This window comes from Anopheles bellator, chromosome 2 (assembly GCF_943735745.2).
Source record: "Anopheles bellator chromosome 2, idAnoBellAS_SP24_06.2, whole genome shotgun sequence".
In the NCBI taxonomy this organism is placed as follows: domain Eukaryota; kingdom Metazoa; phylum Arthropoda; class Insecta; order Diptera; family Culicidae; genus Anopheles; species Anopheles bellator.
In genome coordinates this window covers 2,452,863-2,478,001 of record NC_071286.1, presented here as the reverse complement: position 1 = coordinate 2,478,001, position 25,139 = coordinate 2,452,863, and the positions used below count along the sequence as shown (strand labels likewise).

General features: G+C 47.3%; 8 protein-coding genes across 13 annotated transcripts; 4 read left to right on the top strand and 4 right to left on the bottom strand.

Annotated features, from left to right (window-relative positions):
• Positions 1-5: 5 nt before the first annotated feature.
• Positions 6-10,466, top strand: LOC131212913 (vesicular glutamate transporter 3). Of its 5 annotated transcripts, none has more exons than XM_058206995.1 (5): positions 6-547; positions 6,379-6,830; positions 6,932-7,058; positions 7,473-8,812; positions 8,884-10,466. In XM_058206995.1, the coding sequence occupies exons 3-5, from the start codon at positions 6,938-6,940 to the stop codon at positions 9,103-9,105; spliced, it is 1,683 nt and encodes a 560-aa protein (XP_058062978.1). In that variant the 5' UTR covers positions 6-547; positions 6,379-6,830; positions 6,932-6,937; the 3' UTR covers positions 9,106-10,466. The 5 variants fall into 5 exon arrangements, with proteins under 5 accessions (XP_058062978.1, XP_058062983.1, XP_058062982.1 ...); XM_058206999.1 differs by lacking the exon at positions 6-547 and adding an exon at positions 2,476-2,568; XM_058206996.1 differs by lacking the exon at positions 6-547 and adding an exon at positions 2,478-2,603.
• Positions 10,467-10,523: 57 nt separating this feature from the next.
• Positions 10,524-11,374, bottom strand: LOC131210654 (tRNA (guanine-N(7)-)-methyltransferase). The gene is made up of 2 exons (XM_058203933.1): positions 11,241-11,374; positions 10,524-11,173 (listed from the first exon to the last, which is right to left on the bottom strand). Exons 1-2 carry the CDS (start codon positions 11,354-11,356, stop codon positions 10,564-10,566), a joined length of 726 nt encoding a protein of 241 aa, XP_058059916.1. The 5' UTR covers positions 11,357-11,374; the 3' UTR covers positions 10,524-10,563.
• Positions 11,375-11,838: 464 nt separating this feature from the next.
• LOC131209027 (threonine aspartase 1) lies at positions 11,839-13,357 on the top strand. The gene is made up of 3 exons (XM_058201994.1): positions 11,839-11,980; positions 12,051-12,988; positions 13,060-13,357. Exons 1-3 carry the CDS (start codon positions 11,953-11,955, stop codon positions 13,138-13,140), a joined length of 1,047 nt encoding a protein of 348 aa, XP_058057977.1. The 5' UTR covers positions 11,839-11,952; the 3' UTR covers positions 13,141-13,357.
• Positions 13,307-14,571, bottom strand: LOC131209028 (cyclin-J). The gene is made up of 3 exons (XM_058201996.1): positions 14,429-14,571; positions 14,168-14,360; positions 13,307-14,110 (listed from the first exon to the last, which is right to left on the bottom strand). The coding sequence occupies exons 1-3, from the start codon at positions 14,465-14,467 to the stop codon at positions 13,380-13,382; spliced, it is 963 nt and encodes a 320-aa protein (XP_058057979.1). The 5' UTR covers positions 14,468-14,571; the 3' UTR covers positions 13,307-13,379.
• A 557-nt stretch (positions 14,572-15,128) lies between these two features.
• On the top strand, positions 15,129-16,725 carry LOC131210264 (polycomb group RING finger protein 3). The gene is made up of 4 exons (XM_058203485.1): positions 15,129-15,366; positions 15,523-15,675; positions 15,757-16,040; positions 16,116-16,725. The coding sequence occupies exons 1-4, from the start codon at positions 15,261-15,263 to the stop codon at positions 16,239-16,241; spliced, it is 669 nt and encodes a 222-aa protein (XP_058059468.1). The 5' UTR covers positions 15,129-15,260; the 3' UTR covers positions 16,242-16,725.
• A 1,028-nt stretch (positions 16,726-17,753) lies between these two features.
• On the bottom strand, positions 17,754-19,196 carry LOC131208925 (dihydropteridine reductase). Of its 2 annotated transcripts, XM_058201867.1 has the most exons (4): positions 18,882-19,196; positions 18,239-18,759; positions 18,091-18,178; positions 17,754-17,958 (listed from the first exon to the last, which is right to left on the bottom strand). In XM_058201867.1, exons 1-4 carry the CDS (start codon positions 18,963-18,965, stop codon positions 17,950-17,952), a joined length of 702 nt encoding a protein of 233 aa, XP_058057850.1. In that variant the 5' UTR covers positions 18,966-19,196; the 3' UTR covers positions 17,754-17,949. The 2 variants fall into 2 exon arrangements, with proteins under 2 accessions (XP_058057850.1, XP_058057848.1); XM_058201865.1 differs by having other exon boundaries at positions 17,754-18,178; positions 18,882-19,192.
• A 411-nt stretch (positions 19,197-19,607) lies between these two features.
• On the bottom strand, positions 19,608-22,349 carry LOC131212133 (succinate--CoA ligase [ADP/GDP-forming] subunit alpha, mitochondrial). Its single transcript, XM_058205880.1, has 4 exons — positions 22,189-22,349; positions 21,331-21,776; positions 20,636-20,920; positions 19,608-20,558 (listed from the first exon to the last, which is right to left on the bottom strand). Exons 1-4 carry the CDS (start codon positions 22,226-22,228, stop codon positions 20,343-20,345), a joined length of 987 nt encoding a protein of 328 aa, XP_058061863.1. The 5' UTR covers positions 22,229-22,349; the 3' UTR covers positions 19,608-20,342.
• A 492-nt stretch (positions 22,350-22,841) lies between these two features.
• LOC131210812 (zinc finger protein 124-like) lies at positions 22,842-24,679 on the top strand. Its single transcript, XM_058204105.1, has 2 exons — positions 22,842-22,897; positions 22,974-24,679. Exon 2 carries the CDS (start codon positions 23,013-23,015, stop codon positions 24,564-24,566), a length of 1,554 nt encoding a protein of 517 aa, XP_058060088.1. The 5' UTR covers positions 22,842-22,897; positions 22,974-23,012; the 3' UTR covers positions 24,567-24,679.
• The last annotated feature ends 460 nt before the right edge of the window (positions 24,680-25,139 follow it).

Here is a 25,139-nt window from a genome sequence, read left to right as displayed (position 1 = left end):
AACCGGTGTGGGAAGTCTGAAAAGGGTGAATCGATCCGAAGCGAGTGTATTACGCGCGTTTTTCCGAAAACGAAAGAATCCACCCGAGAGCGGTGGAAGTGTTTGCGGCAGAAGGAAGCAATTTGCAAGATTCGCACGATGTTCCGCGGTTTGTGATAAGTGAAAATGTGCCAACAGATTCGTTTAAGGTGCTGACGTTAGCAAACAGGAATCGGCTAATCGATAAGCGTCATCCGATCGATTGTTCCCGGCCATTGCATTCGGAATCGGAGCGGGGTCCTTGGAATTGTTTGTCAAAGTACGAGTGTGCATCTGCGTTAAAAAAAAGTTGGCTGTGCATTTCCTAGGAAGGAAGTTTCCCTTCGGAATCTTGGAACATGCTTCCCGGTGCCGGTGTTGGTCCGGGTTTGAAAATGCAAACATCCTGTCCCGACCATCAGCTTCATCAGGACGCCAGCGAACTTGTTTGCCCCGCCGGTAACGCGACCGAGCCGCTTCTGCATGGCTACGATGGCCATGCTTTTCCGGGCATCCTCAGTTAATGCCGGTAAGTGGCTTGAACTTTCATCGGAAGACAAAACAGCTAGACACTGGAGTTCAAACGTTGCTTTCAAAAGAGGAGACACGCCATTTGAAAATCATACATCATAAAATACAAATCTCATCAAAGAGAAGAGTGCGTGCATTTGCTTTGGGTGTGCAGCAACCATGGCAACGGACTGAAACTTTTCTGTTGCTATTGATCAGTTGGTGCAATATTTATGTAATTTTTAATTACACCCCCTCTACATTTTAGTCGGTGCTAATGAGGGAAAATTTTAAAAATTGTGCAATTGCCAAAAATAATTTCTGTGTCTGTTTGTGTTCTATCGCGTGAATTGTGCACATTTCTGACTCCTAAATCATCAATTTGTCCTATTCGAGATAAGGAACGCATGACAGTTGCGATTTATCAATACTCTTGTCTAATGCCTATCACGACATGATGAAGCAGTATTTCGTAAATTTTGCTACAATGATAGTTCGCCGGTTTGCCGAAATATGTTGATCCTTATCTGCCATTACAACATATTCTATCTTTAAACGTTTCTCGAAGAATCTACTCTTTCCGCCGTTGAAGGCATTGGTATGAGTCTTGTTAGTCATGCGTTAATTTGAAGTCCATCTAAGAACTCTGGTTTTTGTTGAGTTTAAAACCAGTATGTTTAAAAAAATCCGTAATTTTTGGGCTCACAGCATCATGTAAACGATGCCTAACGCATTTCGAACGACGCATTTGGAATAGAAAGAAATGGAAACACGATGTTCAAAGAAAACTGTTTCCCGACTGTCCGTGGTCACAGTAGTAATAGCATCTCGCACTCGCAGTTGCTTCCTCGAGGCATGTCTTGCCGATAGGTTAATGATTCACAACTCACATAGCTGCACGTTATCTCAAAACAGTCATGCGTCCGAAGGCCTCCGGTATTCTGCGGGAGCGGATTCTTTCGTTCGCCCTCGGCTAGGGTCAAATAATCGGCCGGTTGGCCATCGATTTTCTTTCACCCTAAGCACTCACGAAAACCGTACAACGGTGGCAAAGGAATGCTGGCCGTGTCGTACCGAAAGTTGAATGAAGTAGGAAAATTCCCAACTATGTGGGGAAAGTGACGAAGCCAAACGGAAGCGCTCCCGCCAACAAATACTTGTGGCGCCTTTTCGTGACGCACGTGCGAGGATAACGACCACAATAAGATTCCTTCTAGGTCACAAGGTGTGGGGGTATTGTTCCAGTTAGATATCTCTTTATTGCTTGCATTATAAGTTTACCATTGCCGCATTTTGAATAATAATCATTTGAACTGTGTGTTTATGGGTTTTGAAGCATTTCGCGAAACTTGAATTGGCCTAGGCGAGCGTAGGGGATTGTAAATGGATGCTGCGACCATTCTTGGCCCCACGAAGAACGATATTAGTTCCCCAATGATGTCATACGGTGGTCACAAACTAGTATTGGCACACAGCAACAGCACCAAAGATGATGGCCCTCTAATGACACAACAAATTATGCTCATTGGAAATTCGGTTCGCTGAATAAGCACTTGGGAAGGGAGTGTAAATGAACGAATAACGGTCCCGAACAGCTGTTCCGTCGCGAAAAGACACGTTCTCTAGGATCATCCCTCATGGCAACGCCTATCTTCGCTCATATGTTATCGTCATTTTCTGATGCTTCAAGGGATGATGCAAATTAAACTAGCACTTCGGTGTCGGCTGGCAGCATGATGGCGCCCTGGGCGAGAAGCCATCTTGATTTGATCCGCTCCACTGCCACTCTCCGGACTCGGCCCTCTTTCCGGTGCCATCGAATCCGTCCGATGAATGAACAACATATCGCCGGTGGATACTGTTTGCTTACGAGCTACTGGTAGCCCTGTATCCCGACCTCGGTTAACACCGTCGGTCGTTCGACAGTGGCTTCCAGTTCGTCGTCAACAGTCGGCGTGGTAACATCGCCGCGTGTGCTACGCAATCGAAGTTGCGTGCCAGAGACACGATCCCGTTTCGGTACAGAATCGATGGCGAACTGTAGGTGCACTTTCAATCCCGTTTGGCGTATTGTCGTGAGTCTCAAGTAGTGTAAACATGTGCTGTGTTTGTGCTGAAAGCGTGGGACTACTAATCGGTACTTGAAATTCTTTGTGGGGGCAGTGTTCAACCACGTCTACCGGCCTTCGTTGCATTGCTGTGCATAACGACCCCCTTGGCCCCCTTGACACTTTGGCGATCCCGTCTCCCGCTTCGGACGGATGATGATAATATTTGCCAGGCACCTAAGGCCACAATCTGGACCGCCCCAGTTTGCATCACCCACTTCGGCGAATGCGTAACAGAAGCAATGGTAATGTCGCGAGGGATTTTGTCCAGTTGCTCCAGTGCTTTGTTTTGGTTTGGCCGTCGCAGGGGTGCAAGGTGCTGATGCAAGCAGCTCCAGTACCTTGCTCCAGTTTCGCGCTTTTGGCTTCCGTTGCCTGCTGGCCCGTGGTACAAGTACCTCATGGTGGTCATGGGTACAGCTTGTGACGCGTGCGTTGTGCCGGATGTGAGTGGTTCCATATGCAAAGCCGATCACATTTGTTGAGGTGACGTTCCTTGAAGTGGTAATCCGTTGGTTATTATTCTAAGTGGAAGTAATAGAAACGGTGCATTTGGTGCCATTCTCGGAACTCGCACTAACAACAGTCATTTTAGCAAGAAGTGCTGTCACCCACCGTGAGGTGTTAATTCGCTAGCATTTAAAATGGCCCGTTAGCGGGAAAGCGGAAAACCCAACGTGAGAGCAGACGCCAAATCAGTGCGCAAAGCGTGGCGTTTCCATCACGCATCTCTGAAGTTGGTCGTTACTCTGGTGTTTGCCCTGCCGTATGAATATTCAGAAGATATTCATTCCAGACGCCCATTAGCGCACCGCGGTCGGTCAATACTGCCCCTCTGAGCCTTGCATCGTCGATCGGTGGTAAATTATTCGCTGCCATTTCACGCCGCCCATAAATATCGGAAGTGGTGGATCGGAACAGACGCAACAAGTGAACGTTCCGGTGTTTTGTTGGGCAAAGAAAAGGAATGCTTTGTAAGCGTAAAATAAAACTTGAATAATGTGACCACCGCGTGTGGCACTGTGCGCCTCCATCAAACATGTGCCGGTGTTTATGCGTGACACGTGGCATAGCAAACCCAAAGCTGCAAACCTCAGTAGATATGATTAACGTTTTTTTTCACTTTTTCGCTTCCGTCAATAATCGTCGGCTGTTGTGTCAACGGATGAGACAGACTTTGTAACGCAGTTTCTGAGCTGGGAATAGGTGATAACGGGACAACGACATATCGGCCGTGGTTATCAGCATCCGTGAAGCCGGCCTCTCCCGTGTGATCGGAACTAGTGGAGGCTTTGATTCTTGCTGCCAAGGCGCCGTCACATCGGTTTTGGTGTGTACGCGTGATCGCAAGGTTGTGTGCGGAAATGTAAATCGATCCATCCATTCGATGATTGGCAGGAAAATGAGGGATGACCGAGCGTATTGCAAACAGCGTGGCGACATGTTGGCTTCGAGTTTCGTATTCGACGAGGCGGTGAACTCGGGAGAGTGCAGTGCGACCACTGTCTTGGCTGCCTTGGACAGATTTATGGCTAGTTTGGTTGAAGTGCTGAGTGGTTAACCTTAGACAGTAGAAGGTATGCAAGTATTATCGCACCCCAACAGCTCAGGTATGGCATTTCGCTATGCCCTTCGCTTGGTGTCGTTGTAAAGTTGGTACAAAATCCACCTAACAACAAAATTTCCTAAAGTGCAGGAAAATAAACTAGTGACTTTAAATGTCTTTAGGTGTCTCAAAACACTTCAGCGCGGCATTAATGGTATTTTTGCAAAAATTCCTACGTAAGATTCCTCGTGTAGAGGACAAGCTCTTTCTTCCCATCCCAAAAAGAACTGTTTCTCATTTATGACGACGCATAACCCCGTGGCGTAAAGTTTTTGTTCCAAATCAGTATGCAGTTGCAGTCCCTTCTCGCCTCCGATTGACCTTCGAAGAGTTGACCTTCTACGTCAACGTGACCGGAAAGGGGTTTGGCTGCAACAGTCTCACTGTGCAGCTATCTTAATCGCCGGCAGGGGATTTCCGGTTAAAAGGGAAGAAAAAAAAGGCGGATCGATGGCTGGCGAGCTGGCTGGACTGGCATGAACTTGACCCATCGCCGCCGGTGCTTGTTTTGCGAGCGTTATGCAAATGTGGAACGGGTACTCCGGAGAAGGGTAGCTCAAACAAACAACCCGACAATGTGACAGTTTGTTCCATTTCATCAGCTAAAAGGCGTGGCAGTGTTAAAGATCTAACACGAATTCACGATATTTGGGCCAATATCAACAACTGGGAACCATTTCTCACGAAGATCGTCATTGTGGTTCCAAGAACTGTTTGTTCTGGGATGCTTTCGCGGTTTCGAACAATTTCACAACTGCCAGTAACCTGCCGTTTGGAGTTTACCCGGGAAGGCCCCGTTCTGGCCCCGGTGACTCACGTGTTGTGTTGTTCTCGGCCACTTTTCGGTTTTGCTGCTTTCAACCTTTACACCTTCCACGCTAATTTGGTAAACGCTCGAGTCCGAACAGGACGGGACTTTCTAAACCGGTTGTGGTAGAGTGTGCCTCCCGGTGAGCGATCACCCTTTGATGCGATCGTGGTGCGCAATTTTGTGGCATGGCAAGATGATCGATGTTTTGTTGAAATTGCGAAATTCTGCACCACAATCGTTTTCACTGTGAATCTCTTGTTATTCGTAAACTATTTGTTTCGGCAGCTAATGCTTGGGCTCCGCATCGCGCAACACTATTGTTCAATGACATAATGGCCGCGTAATAACATGGCAATTGTTGTATTGTGCTTCACAACAGTGCGGCTAATTACTAACTTTACGTGACTTGTTTTTTTATTGGGACAAAAATGGAATGGAACATGAAACTCGCGACTGTTGGGAGAGTTCCTCTCCCGGTTCCTTAACTCTTCTTGGGCCACAAACCCCCAATGATGCAGTGTATTGTTGTTTGATCAGACGCTTGCAGTACACCCCCGGAGTTTTAGCCCTCTAACCCACGATTTGGCGTCATCAGCTGTCACGTGTGGCATTGAATTTTATTTCGCAAATAATTGGACAGTTGCGCAACCCCTGGCGTTTTTGCGTGTTGCACGTATTGCACTGCACGGACCCATTAGGGCATGTCAAATTTTTCGCACATAATCGCGTGTCTTTGTGATGGGATCGCTAAATCTCATTAACTAATGATCGCCGAGCCGAGCCGGAATGTACGCCACACAACATATCGAGAAGATCGCAAGCTTGTGCAATGCAGCGGGCAATTTATGAAACAAATGGAAGCCAACCCCCTACATGGTGTGGTGCTGTCGATGGTGGCACGTTATCGATTTCGTTGCGAGCTTGCCACTTTATCATGTTTTTCCACGCCTTTAACGATTGCGCTTTTTAATGGATTCAATTAAGGAATGTCAAGCATTGAATTAAGGCACCGGGCTGTGAGTAAAGGTTTTCTGATTGCTGTGTCCGATAAATGTTGCCACTTTTGGTTTCGTTTTTCTGCCCCAGCAGAGATCCGACCGTGCGTTTATGTTCCCACTATGTATCGATCGATCGACGAGCGTGACTGGCCTGGTCTGTAAAAGACTGTCTTCGATTGATTGATCGATTTGGTAGAATTGGTCGTTTAATGTCACCACAATGTTTCGCTACGATCGATTGCATGACATTGCATGTTTCTTAAACAAATTTCAAATTTCGCGGCTGATTTTATAATTTCTTTCTCTCTCTCTCTCTATCTCTTCTAGCTTCACAACGCCGCTGCTTGAAACGATTCTGAATCGGTTGCGCTGGCACAAATGTGTCTTCATCAAAGAACTACGACCATCAAATTTTAGGAAAACGCTTCACCAAACCTGCAAAGATCCTTTGCATTGCGATCGCACCGGAGAAGAAACTACCTTAGCCCATGGGATTTGCATTGCACTATAAAAAGCGAACCATCGGTGCCGCAGAGCCTCAGTGCAGTGCCAGCGAGATATCGAGATATCAACCGGTGCAACGCCTGGAAGCGTCACTAAACAGGTGCGCGGCAGTTAGGCACCACTTTTCCTTTCGCTGTTTGGCCAAAGCATCTATTGTATTTGTTCTCCTGCATTGACTCGCATCCTCGCGGCAACTATCAACACGATGGATGAGAACGAAGTTAATTTTATGCCAAAACTCCTCCCGAAGGTTGGTTGTTATCGGGCCATTTGTGGTAAGTTGTGCTTTTCAAATGCTTGTCTCTAGTCTTACGCTTATGTTTCGGATCAATCATTCATTTATTAAAACTTACATTTTTTGCCCTCTAAACTACAGAGATGAATGTTGTTTAATAAACGATACACAGCCTACACCCGATTACGTTACGTTGAGAAGGGAAACAGGCCAATCCCCACCGATAGTATTACAATGGAGCGATCGCAAATACGAGTCATCGGAAGAGGTTGTTGGAATGTGTGACCAGTTTGTAGTTTAGCTTTGATCGGGTTCTCTTTCTAATGGCTGAAAGTAGTTGTGTTGTGTGCTGAAACATTAGAATCTTCCAGAAATTGGCATGGTTTGAAAAATATTTGGACAATCTTTAATCAACTACAACTCACCAAATGTGCAAATCGCTAGAACTAATACTAAGAAGTAGTCAAATTGGGCTATAAAGCGGCTGAACGACTTCTTTGGACTAGAATGCTATCGTATCGTAATGGGTGTAACGAAAAGTCTTGCTGCGATTGCATTGTTTCTAATTTCTACGATGCTTTGTTTCACTAGTTTCCGTCTTTTTTGTAGCTTCTTTTGGTTGTTAGTTTGTTTTTGCTTTCAATTCCAACGGTTTTACTTATTCCATTCTTTCCTGTTACAGATCGCATACCGGCCCGACTGGTGCTTTATTTTCTTTCGTGGTCCGGCTTTCTGGTTTCGTTCGTGATGCGCAACGACATCAACTTTGCCCTGGTGGCGATGGTGCAGGATCCGACAACCAATGCGACCGGCACCGATCACTGTTCGTCAAGCTCGAGTTCGTTGGTGATGGGCAACCGCTCCGATAGCTTGTTCTCGATGGTGAGCGACGCCAGCAATGAAACGCTAACTCCGGAAGAATTCGCCGAGCTCGGAACAGTGTTTCCCCCCGATGGTGACACCAAGTTCGACTGGGACTCGACGGTGCAGGCCGTCATCAAGTCGTCCTTCTACTGGTGCTACGTCCTGTCGCAGGTTGTTGGTGGCGTAGCCACGCAGTACTTTGGCACCAAGAACGTGTTCGGTTGGTCCCAGTTCCTGACGGCGGCCTGCAGTCTCTTAATACCGCAAGCGGCCGACATACACTACGGCGCGGTAATCCTGTTGCGCTCGGTGCAAGGTTTCGCCAGTGGATTGACGTGGCCGGCCATGTACGCCATCGTGGGCTACTGGATACCACCGGTCGAACGGAGCCGGTTCATGAGTAGCTTTCAAGGTTTCAGTATCGGCATTGGGCTTACGTACCCGTTGTGTGGGTTCATAATTGCGCACTTTGGTTGGCGGGAGGTTTTCTACACGACCGGCACGATCGGGATGGTGTGGTGCGTGTTCTGGTACCTGCTGGCGTACAACACGCCGCAGGAGCACCCGCGCATCACCGTCGAGGAGCTGGAGTACATCGAGCTGAACGTCAGCGAGGACATTAAGAATGGACAGGGGATGCGGGTACCGTGGCGCCGTATCTTCACCTCGATGCCGGTCTGGGCGATCGGGTTGACGACCTTCGGGCGCATCTGGGTACACTACACGTTCATCATGTCGGGACCGGAGTACATGCAGAAAATCTTTTGCTTCGACATCCAGCAGAACGGGCTACTGTCCGGAGCACCGTTCCTGTGCTCGTACCTCTCCTCGGTGCTGTTTTGCTACATCGCGGACATTCTTATGGACCATCGGACGCTCACTCTGACGAATGTGCGCAAACTGTTCACTGCTCTGTCACAGATCGTGCCGGGCGTGCTGGTGCTGCTGGTCGGCTACCTGGGGTATCAGATCGTCACGGTGCTAATTTTGTGGTTTGTGGCCGTCACCTTTATTACCGCTTCTTACGCCGGGGCCATGGCGAACATTGTCGATATTGCACCGAATCTGGCCGGGCCGGTACTAGCGTTTGCGCAGACCATCCACATGACGGCCTCGTTCCTGCAGCCTCTCGTGACCGGCTTCATGGTCACGGATCCGGTAAGTGGCTATGGCGTACGTATCGCTGATTCGATATCCTTTAACGGTTGGTGTCTTTCTTCCCAAAACAGCAAAACATCAATCAATGGTTACACGTGTTCGGGGTGTCGTCGGTGGTGGCCATTAGCACGTACGTCATTTATCAGGTGTTCGGGACGGCCGAAATTCAGTCGTGGAACTATCCGGTAGCCGATCCGGAGGTAACTTCCTCGGACGACTCGGCCGTCATCGCCAACCAGCCAATGATCAAAGTAGAACCGGGCCTACGGCTTGACGATGATGATGACGATTAAACCGAAATGGTGTTTTATGCGTTCACTGCACCACCCCGATTCCCTGCGAAGTCGGTCGGGAGTATCACAACCTCCCACAAGCGTAGAAAGTTCAAGTAATTAATACAACTTCAACATTCGGCGATTTGTACAACAGAGAAAGGGAGAGATAAATTGGATAATCTGAAAAATCGAGTGACGGTGAGCAAGGCAAAGTATTCGAAACGTTCCGTAAACACGTTCTAGGTTCCTTATGGCTCTTGTGGTAAATCAAATTTCGGCCAGCGGCATTCCATACGCGTTTCTAGAAACGAACACAGTTACTACACGACACGGGGCGCATTCTTGAGAGAATGTATGTATTGCGCGCGTTGAGAACGGTGAGCGGTGGACGAGGAAGCCATCAGTCTTCAAGGGAAGAGGATGAATCTGAATTACCTTAAAACTGCTAGCAACCACTAAACAGGATTTCGAGATAGATTGATTAGGAATTAGATGGAAGTGGCTTGCTTTCGAGAAGGCGACATATTTACCACACGTCGATGAGCACAAGTTCTCGTGGATGAATGTTTTGTACAGATTGAAAAAGACGAGGAAGTTCTCAAATCATTTTAAATCGTTCCAATCGTTCCATGCGCAACTAAATCCACGACACACCGGCGAAAGCGTGTACTCTATGATGCTGCGAATTTGTGATTTACATTCATTATTATTAGCAGATAAAATCTTACATTGCCATTGATTGTTAATTTTATTGTTAAGTTGTAGTAATGGGGAACAGTTGTTGGCTTACCAAGTGGCGTAGTATAAGTTGTAGCAATAAGGCGTTCGGTTTGGTTTGGCTGGTTGCCAGCGTAATGCACGATTTTACTTTTGCTTATCATTTATTCTTACGTGTTTTAATTATTATTTCTATGTTTGGTTGTTTAATACCTTTCTTTTTATTTTTTTACAATTGCCCGCAACAATGTGGAGAGTATACTTACACCGTTATCGGGTCGAAAATCGATTGAGCGCCGTAACATGATTGAGAAATGTTGATTCACGATACGGAGGACGACGGTATCTACTAGTGATAAAGCACAAGGTTCTTAGTATATATATTACCAAAATAATCCCCATTCAATCGTACGCAGCGCCGGCGGTCAACGGTAAGATTGAAAAACTATGTGCCTGTCGTAGAAATGGTGCTAAAGGAATCGTGCGATCGCGTGAAGCGGCTTGAACATTGCCGTCGTGCAATCAGAGTGAGACACGCAGAATATGGAGTTAAAGTGTTAATAATGTACCCAAGAGTTCGTAATTCTGTTAGTGAAACGGGCACACCATTATTAGAGTTAATTGTTAACCACCGCACGCCCATGATAAAGACTATAATTCTCGGTGTGCTCTAGTATAAAGGGAATAAAAAAGAACATGTGAACAACATGTGTCGGAAAGATTGTTTATTGCGTTTATTGCAGCAAAAATCGACCGCACTCACAACCGCCTGAAGATGGCCATAAATTTGTCGCCCTCGTTTCGCGTCACTTTCTTCCCTTCTTCGCTGCTGTCGAGGAGCTTCGGTGCCAGGACATCATTCCGAATGTCGTCCTCCGGCAACCGCTCGAAACACGGATGCTCCTGGATATGTTTGCACATCCAATCGTATAGATCGTGCACATCGGTTACTACGTACACTTTGCCACCCGGTCGCAGTACATAAGCGTACTCGCTCAGCAGAGTCGAATTGATGATGCGCCACTTGTGCTTCGCCTTCTTAAAGTGTGGATCCGGATACAGAAAGAACAGCTTCTCCAGCTGGTGCTTTTGGAAAAAGTTTGGCAGGTACTTCATCGCATTCGTGCGGACGCACGCAATGTTGCCGTACACCCCCGGGTGTGCCAACCGTAACGCCTTGATACGATCCATCACGTAGTCAGACACCTTCACCCGTATCTCCATGCCGAGTGCCAGCTTGTCCGGGTAAGTTTCACCCAGAGTCACCAGAAAGCCGCCGTACCCGCAACCGATGTCGGCGAACTCCACCTGCCGGTCGTCGATCTCCGGATACAGCTGACCCCAGTCATACTGGTCGGGCGCGACGGGGCTAGAAGTATAAATGTGAGTGATTTAATCGATTCGGGGCCGGGTAAACGGGAAACAAGTGATCTTACTAGTCGAAAGAATGGTCCGCTATCGGATTGGAATGGGCTCGCTGTCGGTAGAACCGTTTCTGTGGTAATTTGGCGCCCGGCGCCACGTGCACCTCGGTCCCGGCTGTTCCGTCCATGCTAAACGTTTCGATCGATGGACGGTGAGAATAATCAAAACAAACCCGACCGGATTTTTTTGACAGCTGAGCTACGGTGTTTCGTAAGATTACTTGCTACGCAGGTTATTCCAAGACTCGCTTGGCTTGGTTACGTTAGCGAAAAGCCAAGAATTACGTTCGTCCTCATCAACATATCTTTGGGGTGCAAGCTCGAGTCAAATGACATTTTTCCGTGAATCAGTCAAATTGAAAAATTTGATTTTAAGAACTTTTAGTGAAAGAAACCCCGTTTAACAAAACCAATCAGTATAGGCCACGGATTTCGACAAATAAGCTGACATATTCCGAGATTGGTTAATGGTTGCATGCTACGCCGAAATTGCATACAATTTTCCTGACAGACAACCGCTTGCTGTCATGATTGTGCGTCTCCTTCTCGCCCTACCGGTACAAAGAGCGCGACGCATCAAAAAGGCGCATATAGTAAACAAACGACTGACCGCTGTTGTGCTGGTGGCAAGATTGGAATTTCACAGGATCGATACGGGTTTGGCTCCGCGTCCCGTGCACGACAGGACAGTTAGCTATAAATGTAGTGTTAGTAGTCGGCAGCAATGGCCGGATTTGTCGCTGTACACACTGGCAAGAAGCGCAAGTACCCTTCGGTCGTTCGGTTTCGTAATTTCGACGAGTATCCTTCTTCTGTTTATAGGTGCAGGAAACTTCATCGATGAAACACTGTACCAAAATGTCTGCAAAGAGGCCTGTGCTCAATCGGTCAGTGTGCTGTCCGCGGGCGGAAGTGCTTTGGACGCGTGTGAAAGGGCAATCGTCGTGCTGGAAAACTCGACCGCGACCAACGCGGGCATTGGCTCCAACCTGAACTGGAACCGGAAAGTTGAGTGCGATGCGTGCATAATGGACGGTGCATCGCTACAATTTGGTGCGTGTAGCGGTGTGATCGATGTAAAGAACCCGATCAGCCTGGCACGACACTTGTGCGAGCGACAATCAAAACTACTCAGCTTCGGTCGCATACCACCGATGGTGCTGGCCGGCCCGGGAGCATCGGCCTATGCGCGCGAGATCGGCCTACCGATGGTGCCGCCCGAGCACATGATCTCGGTGACAGCGGCCAAAAAGTATGACTACTACAGGGCACAGATCGATCAGTACGAGGAACGAAGTCGGGAGAAGATGTCACCGCTGGACACGGTCGGAGCGGTGTGCGTCGATGCGGAAGGTTCGATCGTAGCAGGCTGCAGCTCGGGTGGGCTGATGCTGAAGCTCAGTGGCCGGGTGGGACAGGCCGCAACGTACGGTGCCGGAGTCTGGGCTATGATGAACGAAACTACGAGCATGTCGGCCGCGTCTTGCACCACGGGTAACGGCGAGTACTTGATGAAAACGCTGTTCGCGAAGGAATTGGTGGACGATCTGATAAGCTGCAACTGCCCCATCACTTCCCAACACCTAACGTACAAGCAGAAACTACTGGAGTCGCCGTTCCTATCGAAAATTGACACAGTTTTGGCCGGTTCGCTGTCGGTGATCTACAACACTGCCAGTGGCGACGGGGATTTGCTGTGGGCGCACACGACCAACTCCATGTGCATTGGGTACATGTCGACCAGGCAGAAGAAACCGAAAGTATGCCTGCAATTTCTAGTGTGCGTCTTGTTCATCGCAGCCCTAACACACGCTTGCACTCTTTTTTACAGTTTGTGATCTCGAAGCTCCCGCAGAATGTCACCTTTGGCACAAAACCGGTCATTAATGGCCATCACTTTAAGCTGATGTGATGACGGTGGCCAATGTTGGTGGGAAGAGGCCAGTGATTTCTTTTTTCGCTCTTTGCTCGTATCGAACACGGTGCACGGAACACGATGTAGATAGTCGTTCAAGGGATGGCCGTTTCTTGCTTCCACTAACTCTTGTATGAATGTAACGCCCAACAGTTTACTCGATCAATTCAAGTGTATTACATCAGAGAATATATCGGCTAAGCGGGGGACAACTGCTTTCCAATTCTAACTTAAACTCACTGGAAAATCTTGTGCTTTTTGGACCGGGGTTCACTCAAGTACTCGGCATCGCTACTTGAACCGGGGTCTTCATTGCTGCAGACGCTCTCGGTGGCCTCTTCCGAATCGCTCAGGTACCCAGAATCACAAATGGAATGTTTTCTGCCGGACAGCGCGGACGAGGCATCTGGCGGGGGCGTAGCGACGGACAAAAGTTCAGTGCAAAGATCATCAACTTGCGCGTATTCGTAGCCAGTTATACGAGATAGGCGATCGCTCCAAGCACGGATATTCGGTGTGATGTAGCGTGCCGCCGCCACACATGCAGCTGCCAGCAACGATGGCTTAATGTTAGCATTCCGATTGTCGTTCAGCGAACGGTCCGCGTAATCAAGGCAGGAGCGAATCAAGCCGGCACGCATCTCATCCAACAAACCACTCGTCTGGCTAGCCGCCTCAACGAAGTCGCCATCGTCGATGATGTACAACGAAAACAGCTCCACGAATGTGGCCACCGTCGGGATAGTAACATGCCAGTTGAAAAAATTCAATATCGCCACTTCCAGCGTGGTGTAATCATCGTGTTTGTACTCTTGGGTGCTGAAAGAGTTTAACTTTTTCAGCGAAGGAACATTCGGGTAATTTTCTTCGACTTTACAAGCGACATAAAAACAGGAGAGCGCTACCAGCTCCACGAGATCTTTTTTTATGAAGTGGTGGCTCATAAACACGTCCAGCAGAAAGATGGCTGTGAACAGAACAAGATTAATGGCAAAGCTAGCACGTGGGTCGAGTGACCACTTACACAGGTGAACAGTCGTCCGCCGGTAGGCATATTGTTGGCTTTTTTTGCGAATGAGATCGACCACCGACCGGCGGCAGCCCAGCTGCGGGGAAATGAACTGTAACCTTTTGCGCCAGGTTTCACATTGTTTCAGCGTTTGCAGAATCTCGTAGTCGTACTCGGTGCAATAAGGCGGACTTTGCAATTCCAGTTCCTAACACATTCCAATGGGAGAATTACGGTCCGATTTTCTAATTTTGCCGCAGTCCCGAATCTACTCACGGTTATTTTAGCCGACGAGAAAATATTCCACTCATCCATTGCACTGCACTTACTTGGGAACCTCAATCATCGTACTTTCGGTTTGTTAGATCGCTAAATTTTGGAGACAATCAAACATCAAACAGAGACACTACGACACTATTTTCTATTCGTGAAAAGAATAGAAAAGGGTCTGCATTCATCGTTACAAAAGACCTACCGGTCACTTCTTTTGAATCTCCCTTTAGCTAGAGCGTAGTTATTTATGGAGGCGATAACATTATTCCACCCGCATTCTCATTCCATTCAAAGAGGGAATGTTCAATATACATCCAAAAGCACAAATCAATTTTTTTTTTGTTTTATTTAAGGACACAATTTTAAGAAATATTGTAAAATGGATGACATTTGGTCGCGCGCGACCGAACGATGCCAACTCTGTTCGTACATAACGACTTTCGAGTTCTTTATCGATGTTTACATTTCGTTCGTATTACGAGCGAGTTTGTTTCAACGAAATAACTTAAAACACATTTCTAATTGAGTTTTTTGAAATCGCTTTTTTATTTGCCGACAAAAACAAATAAATAAGCTTGTTAGCTGCTTCGCTGGTTTCTCGAATTCGAGTTGCTTTCACTGCTTTCACTGCTTTCACTTCGAGAAACGGAGCGGCCAGTAAACGTCAGTGCCGTCGAGAGGGTAAAAGCAGAGCAACTCTGTGTGTACTTTTGCCGTCGAAAGGAAAGCAACATAGCAAAACACAACTTTTCTAGCAAACTTCCACGGATCCCCGATCTTCCGGATCTTCTTCGTGTGCTGGCACAGGACTACGCGGCAGGCGCCTGGCGCGACCATGGAGACACGGATAAAGCTGAAAACACTGAACGAACACATCACATGCGAAATTTGCCGAGGATACTTTATCGATGCAACAACTGTCACGGAGTGTTTACATACGTGTAAGTCTTTTCCGTGCGGAAAAAGGAACCGCTGCGCGGTTGCCCCCCTACCCCTAGCGGCCGCAGGGAAGGCCGACACGCCGATCGCACCATGGCCTACTTATTTACTGAGCGCTAGCGCCGATTTCTTACCGCGCGCAACTCGTCCCATTTCAGTTTGCAAGAGCTGCTTGGTGAAGCATTTAGAGGAAAACAATACCTGCCCAACGTGTGAAAATGTTATCCATCAATCGCATCCCCTGCAGTACATCAGCTTCGACCGCACAATGCAGGATATCGTGTACAAGCTGGTGCCGAATCTTACGGAAAGTGAGTGAGCCGCGAGAACGAAACGTACACCGCGTAAACTCCGTTGTGCTCCGGTACGCGGTTCTGTGTTTCTCTTTTTAGATGAAATGCAAAGAGAACGAGAGTTTTACAAGTCCCGCAACCTGCCTTGTCCAAAAGATATGCCGGCGGTGCCCGACTCCGATGATAAGGCGAGTGAGCAGGTACACCAGGAAGCGGACTACCATCGGCAGGATGAGCAGGTGAACGTGTGCCTAGAATGTATCAACGACAAACTTCGCGACCTGAAGCGACGGTTTATACGATGCAGTTCGCAGGCCACCATCACGCATTTGAAGAAATTCCTCGCCAAAAAAGTACTGGACGGTATCGATCGATACAAAGATGTGAGTGTGTCCGAGCGGCCCCACGCCCTACTCCACCCTTGTGGCTAGTGTCTAATGGACCTGGTTTGCTTTCAGATCGACATCCTGTGCAATGATGAGCTACTGGGAAAGGACCACACGCTAAAGTTTGTGTACGTCACCCGATGGCGCTTTAAAGATCCTCCGCTAAGGCTGCAATACCGTCCCCGTGTCGATCTCTAAAAAGCGCTGAGAAACAGGCACACCACACAGTGGGACGGAGTGCTAGGTGTAGATAAGGGCGCGTGTGTAGTTCCGGCGAGTTTCGGGCCGACAACAGGTGATATCGCAGAACGCCGAAGAAATGATAGTTGTTTCTTTCAGTGGGGCTAACTGGAAGGCGTTTTCTTCCATTGTAAACAAATTGCAACATGAATATGATCACAATAGGAGCGACGAGTAGAAAGAATTAGGCATGATTTTATTTTTTATTTTTCGATGAGGATGTTTATCTTTATGTGTTATTTAAGGGAAGAGTTTGTAAATATTGATAGTCCGAGGCGGCAGAATGTGGGATACAGTTGAACGGAGAATAACAGAACAGCCGCAGTGAGATACATTGCGCATTGCTTATAGACGGGAGAAGTATCGCACGCCTTGGCGATAGCTCCCGGAGTGCAAATAGATCAAAACCGAAAGCAAGTGATTCGACTCAAGCATGACGATGGAAAAGATGATCTGTATAAGTATTAAATAAATTTATATGCTAAAATCATTAACACAACGGTTTGGGTGGTTCGTTTTCCGCGGGCAGCGTGGTTTTTTGGGGAATCACTTTTCATGCAGGTCTTCGATCAACTATCAAAATTCTAACCAAGACTTCCGTCGGTGACATCGTGTTGCAGAGTATATCAATCGCAGTAACCTTTTGACCTGCTACGTGGTATTCCTAATCTCTTAAACGGCTTGCTCGGTGCGGCACTAATTACGCGTCTGCCGACTTTTGTGCATTCAAGCGTTTGGCGGATCATTAACCAAAGTGCTTGTGGCAAACTGTGAAGAACTCTTCTAAGCAATTAGCACAAGCGTAACAAGTTCAGACAACGCCATTGACCCAAAAGGGCGAGATTGGCGAACATGAAACGATCAAGAACGACTCTACTGCATAAGATTCTCTTGTTAATGGGTGGCGAATTTACTTCAATAAGCATCATATTTATTGAATCAATCATCAAGTGTACGACCAATTCCAGTGATTCCATTCCTCTAGACTATAAAGCGATAAAAAGTGCGCTTTCTGCACTTCCGTTTTGCGTCGGAGGACCGGTTTTGGCTGCGTAGGAAACGCCTTGAGATACATGTAAACCAACATATTCGGCCGCTGGCGAGGACGTACTTTTGGTAAATTTATCTAGCAAGAGCAAGGTGCCCTTTCACCAACAACGGTTGCCGGAGGTTGCTTAGCTGTTGAAATTCGCGCTCGAAAGCGAGAGAACGAGACGGTCTTATAGCGACAGTACAACCCGGCGAAAGAGTAAGATCGATCGTAAGCATGATCGCGTGTACCTTCAGTTTCAAGGTACGATCGTTGTTTCGCGCACGATTTACTCCACACTCGTTTTTTCTCCGTCAAGGTTGCCGTTTTGCGATGGTGATACCTTCGGCGCCTTGGCACCGTCTGAGTTCAATCCCATTGCACACTTCGGTGTATTGTTCATTCTTTCATGTTTTATGCAAACACTGGCCGGTTTTCGTTGCCGATTTAAACAGTTCACTTTATTGCCAGACTATTGTTGCCGCCAGACCGTTGGTGCAAGCCGAAAACGGACATTTTAACAGATCATATGATTAACATTTTCAACAACAAACTGTACTCTATTAACGTTTGTCTCGAACGAACGTGCACCACAACAAGGACAATAAATACGGTTTCGTAACCGGAAGCAACCTTTTACACTTTCTGGAATGGTTAAAGTGGCGGTAACCGTGGGCCAAAGAGCGAATCCACCGTGCGCCAAGAAAGAGAGGAATGAAGAGAGCACAGTTACAGCGAAAGATTCGAAGGTTGGGACGTCCCGCATTAAACGATTACCAGCTCAGTTTTGGAATCTTTGGTAATCAGCTTGACCAGGCTGCCGTTGGCCGGGCGCTCCTCGCCCTTCATCCACTTGTGGAACAGTCTGTGGAAGATGATTTGTTTAAAAAATGTTGCACAAAGCCAGAGTCCGATTTTCACTTACTCAGCAAGGAACTCGAGGGGCGTCCAGGTCGACATGTCCGCATCCGGCATCCACTTGCGGTTCATCGGCGTATCGAGGGTGACGGGCAGAATCGAGACGACAAGCGAGCTCTCGGGCAGACCGGACTTTTCACCGGCCAAACTCTTCGTCAGCTGGTGCACGGCAGCCTTGGCCATTCCGTAGCCGATCATGCCGGGGGTTCCTTCCAGCGCCGGATTGGCACCGGTTAGCACCAGAACACCACCGGGCTTCAGATGATTCGCACCGACCGTGGCCGAGATGGCCGACGACCAGACCGATTGCTTCCACATCAGATCGGCATTCTTGGCCAGATCCTTCTTGGCGTTGCCGCCGGCCCAGCCACCGGCAACGCAGATAATAGCATCGAGCGGGGCGCCATTCAGCTCGGCACCGACCTTCGAAAGGACGGCAGTTTCCTGTGCCACCCAATCGGCGTCACGGTCCACGACGATGTTCACATCGGCCGCTTCGTTCACCGCAAGATCGATCGAGCCGACCCACTGGGGCGTGAAGGAGACGAATCAGAAATCAGTCCGGTGAACGTTTCCGCCGGTATGTTGTCGCACACAAAATGGAGTTTCCCTTCGTGCGGTGCACATTTTTTGCAGTCACACCAACTTACCCAGTTGTGCTTCTTGAAGAACTGCACGCACGATGCTCCGAGCGCTCCGCGACCACCGTAGATTAGAACTTTTCCCGAAGCCATTATTTTTCAGCACCTGTTACCGAGTGAAGTAACGTGTCCACGTTTTTGTTACTTGTCGCCAACTGTTGTACGAGAGAAAATCGACCGATCCGCTCCGCGGTTGCTAGGCAATTCACAATTCGCTCAACAGGTTACTAGGTTGTTTGTTGGTACGTGTGTAGCGAAACAAACTTTTGTAGCGACCCTGAAAAAGATTGAGCTGAACTATCGCTCTTCTCAACTATCGCTGCGGCGGATTCGAACCAGTGAAAATCAATCTGTACTTAATAAATATTAAATATTACCGCACGCAAATAACAAACCAACCAACCAACAAACCAACAACCAAAAAAAAGGAATTGATTGGATTTTAAAAAACTCTTTAGTCTCTGTACTTTTTGACCGCCTGACTAACTTTTCGATCCGACCGTTCCCGGTCTCTGTTTTTCTCGTTTAGGTTCTGACCAACTAGACTAGAGCGAAACCAACTGAGAACTCTCCGCGTAGAGAGCTCTCTCTCACGTTCTTGAATTCCCCGAATCAATAGCTCTTCAAAGATCGGAACATAATGTGGAACACACTTTTTAAATTGAGCTTTTCAATAAATTTGATAACAACATGTTTGTACTAGTAGCATCATGGGTCAAAACACGGTCTGCGGGATCATTTTCGTAACATCGTTGGTTTGGTAGTTTATTTCTTCCTCGGATTGGTTAACAACACCGTTTCGCGGGTGTACATGTAAAAGTGTTTCAGCCATATTCTCACCTGTATTTTATAATAACGCACACTAGCCGCTCCACATTTAGAGTCCCGTAGTGCATTTGCGCATTTATCAAAAAAGAAAAACCACCTCGACGGAGAAGCGATTGGTGCGTTTGCTAACTGCTAATGGGGTTGCCGATCGTCGCCGGGTGCCGGTAGTTGGTGCATTTACACGAATAGCGCGGTGCAGAAGTACGTGTGGCATGCTACATTTCCTATTTGTATACATTGGCGATCGTTTTCTATTGCCCGTTGGCTTGAGTATGGCGTTTCTAAAAGATGAACTCAAAAAATGATGTTGTGAAAGTTCAAGCCCCGAGGGAAAAAAGAAAAACCGGAACTTCGCTTGTTTCCAGTGTTTTAGAAGTAAATAAATAATTAATGCTTTTCATTTCCTTCCCAGTGCATCTGCTTCCATGGGCAGTTCTAGGCCGCTGGGGTGCGGATGCTTTGCATCGTCCTCTCGAGGAAGGAACATCGAAAAGAAGGGGCACAAATGAGATAAGAAAACATACTTTGGGAGGGTTGGAGACTTGGCAAAATACCACTATCTATTTAGCCGGTGCACTTGGGGCACTTTTCGCACGATTCCTTTTCCTTTCCCGCCTTTACGTGAGCCATTGGTACCATTTCTTAGACCAGCTCCAATCTCTTCATTTCTTTGAACAGTTCCTTGCCCATCTGGGCCGGGCTTCTCGTGACGATCACGCCGGCCTTCTCGAGAGCATTGATCTTATCCTGAGCACCTCCTTTGCCTCCGGAGATGATGGCACCGGCGTGTCCCATTCGGCGTCCGGGCGGGGCCGATAGACCGGCAATGAACGATACGACCGGTTTCGCTTTGATACCCTAAAACGTAAACAGCGTAAAGCGTAAACAATAAGTACGTTGCGTGCCACGCGGTCCCAATGAGCCGCCGAGCTTACCTGGTTGTGTTGCAGAAGGTAATCGGCAGCATTTTCCTCGGCTACACCACCGATCTCACCGATCAGAATGATGCCCTTGGTATCCGGATCCTTCAGGAACACCTCCAGGCAGTCGATGAAATCGGTGCCGTTGAACGGATCACCGCCGATGCCTACGCAAAGCGTCTGCCCAAGGCCAACCTCGGTCGTCTGGTGAACGGCTTCGTAGGTCAGTGTTCCGGACCGGGACACAACACCGATCTTGCCGCGCTTGTGAATGTGACCAGGCATAATACCGATTTTACACTACGAATGAACGAAAGGGAAAGAGGGACTATAAGAAGCAACGGGTAACTGCCCGAACCAAACCAAAAAAACTTTATACGTAATTTGCCACCGCCAGCCACCGTCACCAGATGTTGACCGATCCATTCGCCAACATTGCCATTGTTCTATTTATAACCACGACTTTAAAGTTACATTGTACCAGGTGGTCGCTGTCTACCGCACAAGCATTGCAGCGCCGACGGAAGGGGGCAAAGTAACCATTGGATTGTTGTTTTTATGCACCATCAGCAATGGCATTTCTTATCACTAAAGGTCGAAGTGTAGTTTGTTTCGTGATAATGCGGACGCAATCCGAACCAACCGGACACCGAGCTAGATTGGGAACACAAACGAAACCGAGGGCTACGCACTGGACCCGTCTTGCTTACCTGCTCGGGTGCAATTATTCCGGGGCAGTTGGGTCCGACGAGACGGGACTTGTTTTGGGAAAGCAGCGCCTGCTTCACCTTCACCATGTCGTGCTGTGGAACTCCTTCGGTGATGCACACGATCAGCGGCATTTCCGCCTCGATGGCTTCCATGATGGCCTTCGCCGCTCCTGGAGGTGGCACATAGATAACGGTGGCGTCGGCTCCCGTTGCTTTCTTCGCTTCCGCAACCGTGTTGAACACTGGCTGATCGAGATGGGTACGGCCGCCCTTACCGGGTGACACTCCGCCGACCAGCTTCGTGCCATACTCGATGGCCTGCTGCGAGTGGAACGTTCCCTGTTTACCGGTGAAACCTTGGCATATCACCTTCGAGTTGGAGTTGAGCTTCAGATTCTTTCGCGTCGCTTCGTAGCTCGCGAATCGGATACTGGTGGTGAAGCCATCTGCAAAACAAAGTGTAATATTACACTAAGATAGACCTCTGTTTATCAACCGCCACCGAAGAAGCAGCACGTCATCGTCACGGTTAAAGGTCGATTCACATCGCCAACAAGCACCGCTGATATCGGGCACCTTCAATCAAAACTTGTTTTATGAATAATCAATCCTGTGAGTTATCAACAGGCTCTGTGTGCTGCGCCCGTGCCAGAGTCTGCGATGCCGTTTGTCGTACTAATTAGCAATTCGCCTGCGGACTATGGCCAGAGCGTGCTGCGTGAATATTGCAATCACCATCGCGCCTGTGGAGTACTGTTTTCCGGGATTATGTAATTTCGCCCGCTGTATTCTTAATTCCGTGCGGCCAATCGGTGACCGGCATATCGGCAAGGGTTAGGGTCGCGAACACAAGCTTACCTTTCACCCGCGAGAACAGTCGTGCACTTGCGGCAGCCATCACTCGTAATTGGAAATGCGGCTGGAGATTAGAGTGTAAAAGGGTCGCGTATTTAATCGGACGTTCTCCGATCAGGAGCAATTGTTCGATCGGCTTGACAGGTGAGCAAGCGAGTGAGAGCGAACATTGTGTGAGCGAGTCCAATAGCTCAATACAGCAAACGTCACGCACGGCTGGCTGCGTTCGCTTGCGAAATTTGACAAAATTTTGAAATAAAATCATCGAAATGAGTGCGCTCAAACTACCCACTTTGGGTAGTTTGAGCTCAAACTACCCACTCAAACTACCCCACTCAAACTACCCACACGGAGCGCCGTTGTTTACAAACTTTCGCGACCAGAAGCTGTCAAAAATCGACCGATTGTCAAAAGGAGAAATCCATTGAAACAAGCTTTGTTTAATAAACAAGTGCAAAGTGGCTTATTTTACAAAAGCGCTAAAATAAACTATTGCAGTCAAAATGGAGTCTTTGGCATTGATTAAGAAAAAGTATGGTGTTGAGTAAGTTGGAGTTCAATAATGATTGGAAGGTATAATAGTGAATTATTTTCCAGAAAGGCAAAAATATGTCGATGGTGTCTGTCGAATGATGATGCTTTGGAGGCTCTAGCGAACGACGATTCTGAACAATATAAACTTCAAAAGCTCTCCGAATGCACCGGTGCTCAGGTAGTACATTTGTTGAAACACACATTTCGCCCTGTGCCACAAGGAAGACCGTTCTATGGCACTCTTATTTTTCCAGATTAATTTCCTACCTGGAGTTCCATCGTATTTGTGCACGATGTGCGAAGCGCGTTTGGAAAAGATGGAGATGTTTCGCTGGCGATGTAATGAAAACAATGGTTTGGTCGATAAATTTATCGAAGAGCAGAACAAAGCGAAGAAAGCATCAGAAATCAGTCAAAACCGTTTTGACCACTCTGCCGAACAAACGGTTGGCACAGAATTGTCTATCAAAACTGAAGTTACCTCATCGAATACAGCAAAGGATTTGCACTTGAATCAGCAGTGTTGTACTGTTCATGAAGCAAATAGTACATTTGAATGTTGTGGCAACCAACCATTCGAAGCAGAAGAAAACCCCATTACAATCAAATTAGAGTACGTAGATGTCGATGAGCAATATTGGCTGCAAATGATTGCTATACTGGATCATGAACAGGACGAGCTGCAAACAAATCCTTTAGAATTGGTCTTTCAGGATCGAGAAGATCACTCTATGTCAAAGAACATGTGTGAAGAAGAAGAAAATCACTCTATGTCAAAGAACATATGTGCAGATGGCACAAAGTTGTCAATTAAAACTGAAGTTACCTCACCGGATACAGTGAAGCATTTGCACTTGAATCAGAAGTGTTTTAAAGTTCATCATGCAAATAGTACATATCAATGTTGTGGCAAAATACCTGATGATTTATTCGAGGCAGAGGAAAATCCAATTGCAATCAAATCAGAGTACGAAGAGGTCGATAAGCAGCATCAGCTACAAATAACGAATGGTCTTCCTTTGGACTCGATCTGTCAAGATCAAAAAGATTATCCTGTGACCGTGGCAGATAATACAAGGGCTGATGATTCAGCAGCAGAATCTACTCAAAACGTCTTAAGTCCCGGAACCCGGAAAGTCCATAGTAAGAGCCATTCCAAAAACCACAAGCACCACTGCAAGCACCCTCATTGTTTCGCAACATATCCAAATTTATACAACTTAAAGATTCACATACGTACTCACACTGGCGAAAGACCATACCAGTGTAAAGTATGTGACAAAGCCTTCTATTCAGCAAGCCATCTGAGAGAACATTCGAAAACACACAACAAGGACCAACAGCATCAGTGTCCTCATTGTTCATTAACGTTCACACAGTCAGCTAAGCTAAAGATTCATATCCGCACTCACACTGGCGAAAGGCCATACCAGTGTAAAGTATGTGACAAAGCCTTCTGTTCATCAGCAAACCTGTCAGTACATTCGAAAATTCACCATAAGAATCAACAGCATCAGTGTCCTTATTGCTCTTTAAAGTTTCCATGGTTATATAGTCTAAAGAATCACATTCGCACTCATACCGGCGAAAGGCCTTATGTGTGTAAGGTCTGTGGCGAAGCCTTCCATTCATCACAAGTACTAGGGCAACACTCGAAAATTCACAATAAGGACCATCAGTGTCCTCATTGCTCTTTAAAGTTTCCACGGTTATATCAACTAGGGAATCACATCCATATTCACGCTGGCAAAAAGCCATACCAGTGCAAAGTATGTGACAAAGCATTCAAGACATCAAACAAGCTGGCAGAACATTCGAAAATTCATAAGAAGGATGAACCTTATTAATTTCTTCGTTGTTCATTCAAGTTTGAGTTAGAATAAGTATGAATACTAAAATATATGAATTCGGCGATAGCAGTTAGCACAATTTCACAAACAGCAACGATCTTAATCAGTTCAATAAAATTAATTTTCTTTTGATTCTGCGTTGTGTATAAAATAAGAAATCTTTCAATTATTGAAAGAAAACAGCAGTGAAATATGGAAAAAAGTTATTCAAATAAACTGAAACTAGGGATCATCAAGAAACACTTCCTTTCCTTTCTGGCGTTTGTCTTAACGAGTCTCTTTTCACCCTGTTTTGGGTTGTTTTTCGGTGGTCGCTTCGGTGCCTTTGTTTGCCATTGGTGCGAGGCATCTAGATTTACCTACTTAATTTAGATCGTTCGTCGGGTTGGTTCGACTCGACGGTGCTGCGGATGGCTTGCTGTGTTTACGGAAGCAACAAGGATCTACATACAGTTACAAGCATCAAGACAGCACACAAATGGAGGAATCTACAATCTTCTAGTTACGGTGGTGCGAACGACTGGGAGAACTGCGGAAGCCGGGGAAGTAGCGATATAATTTTCTCCGCTG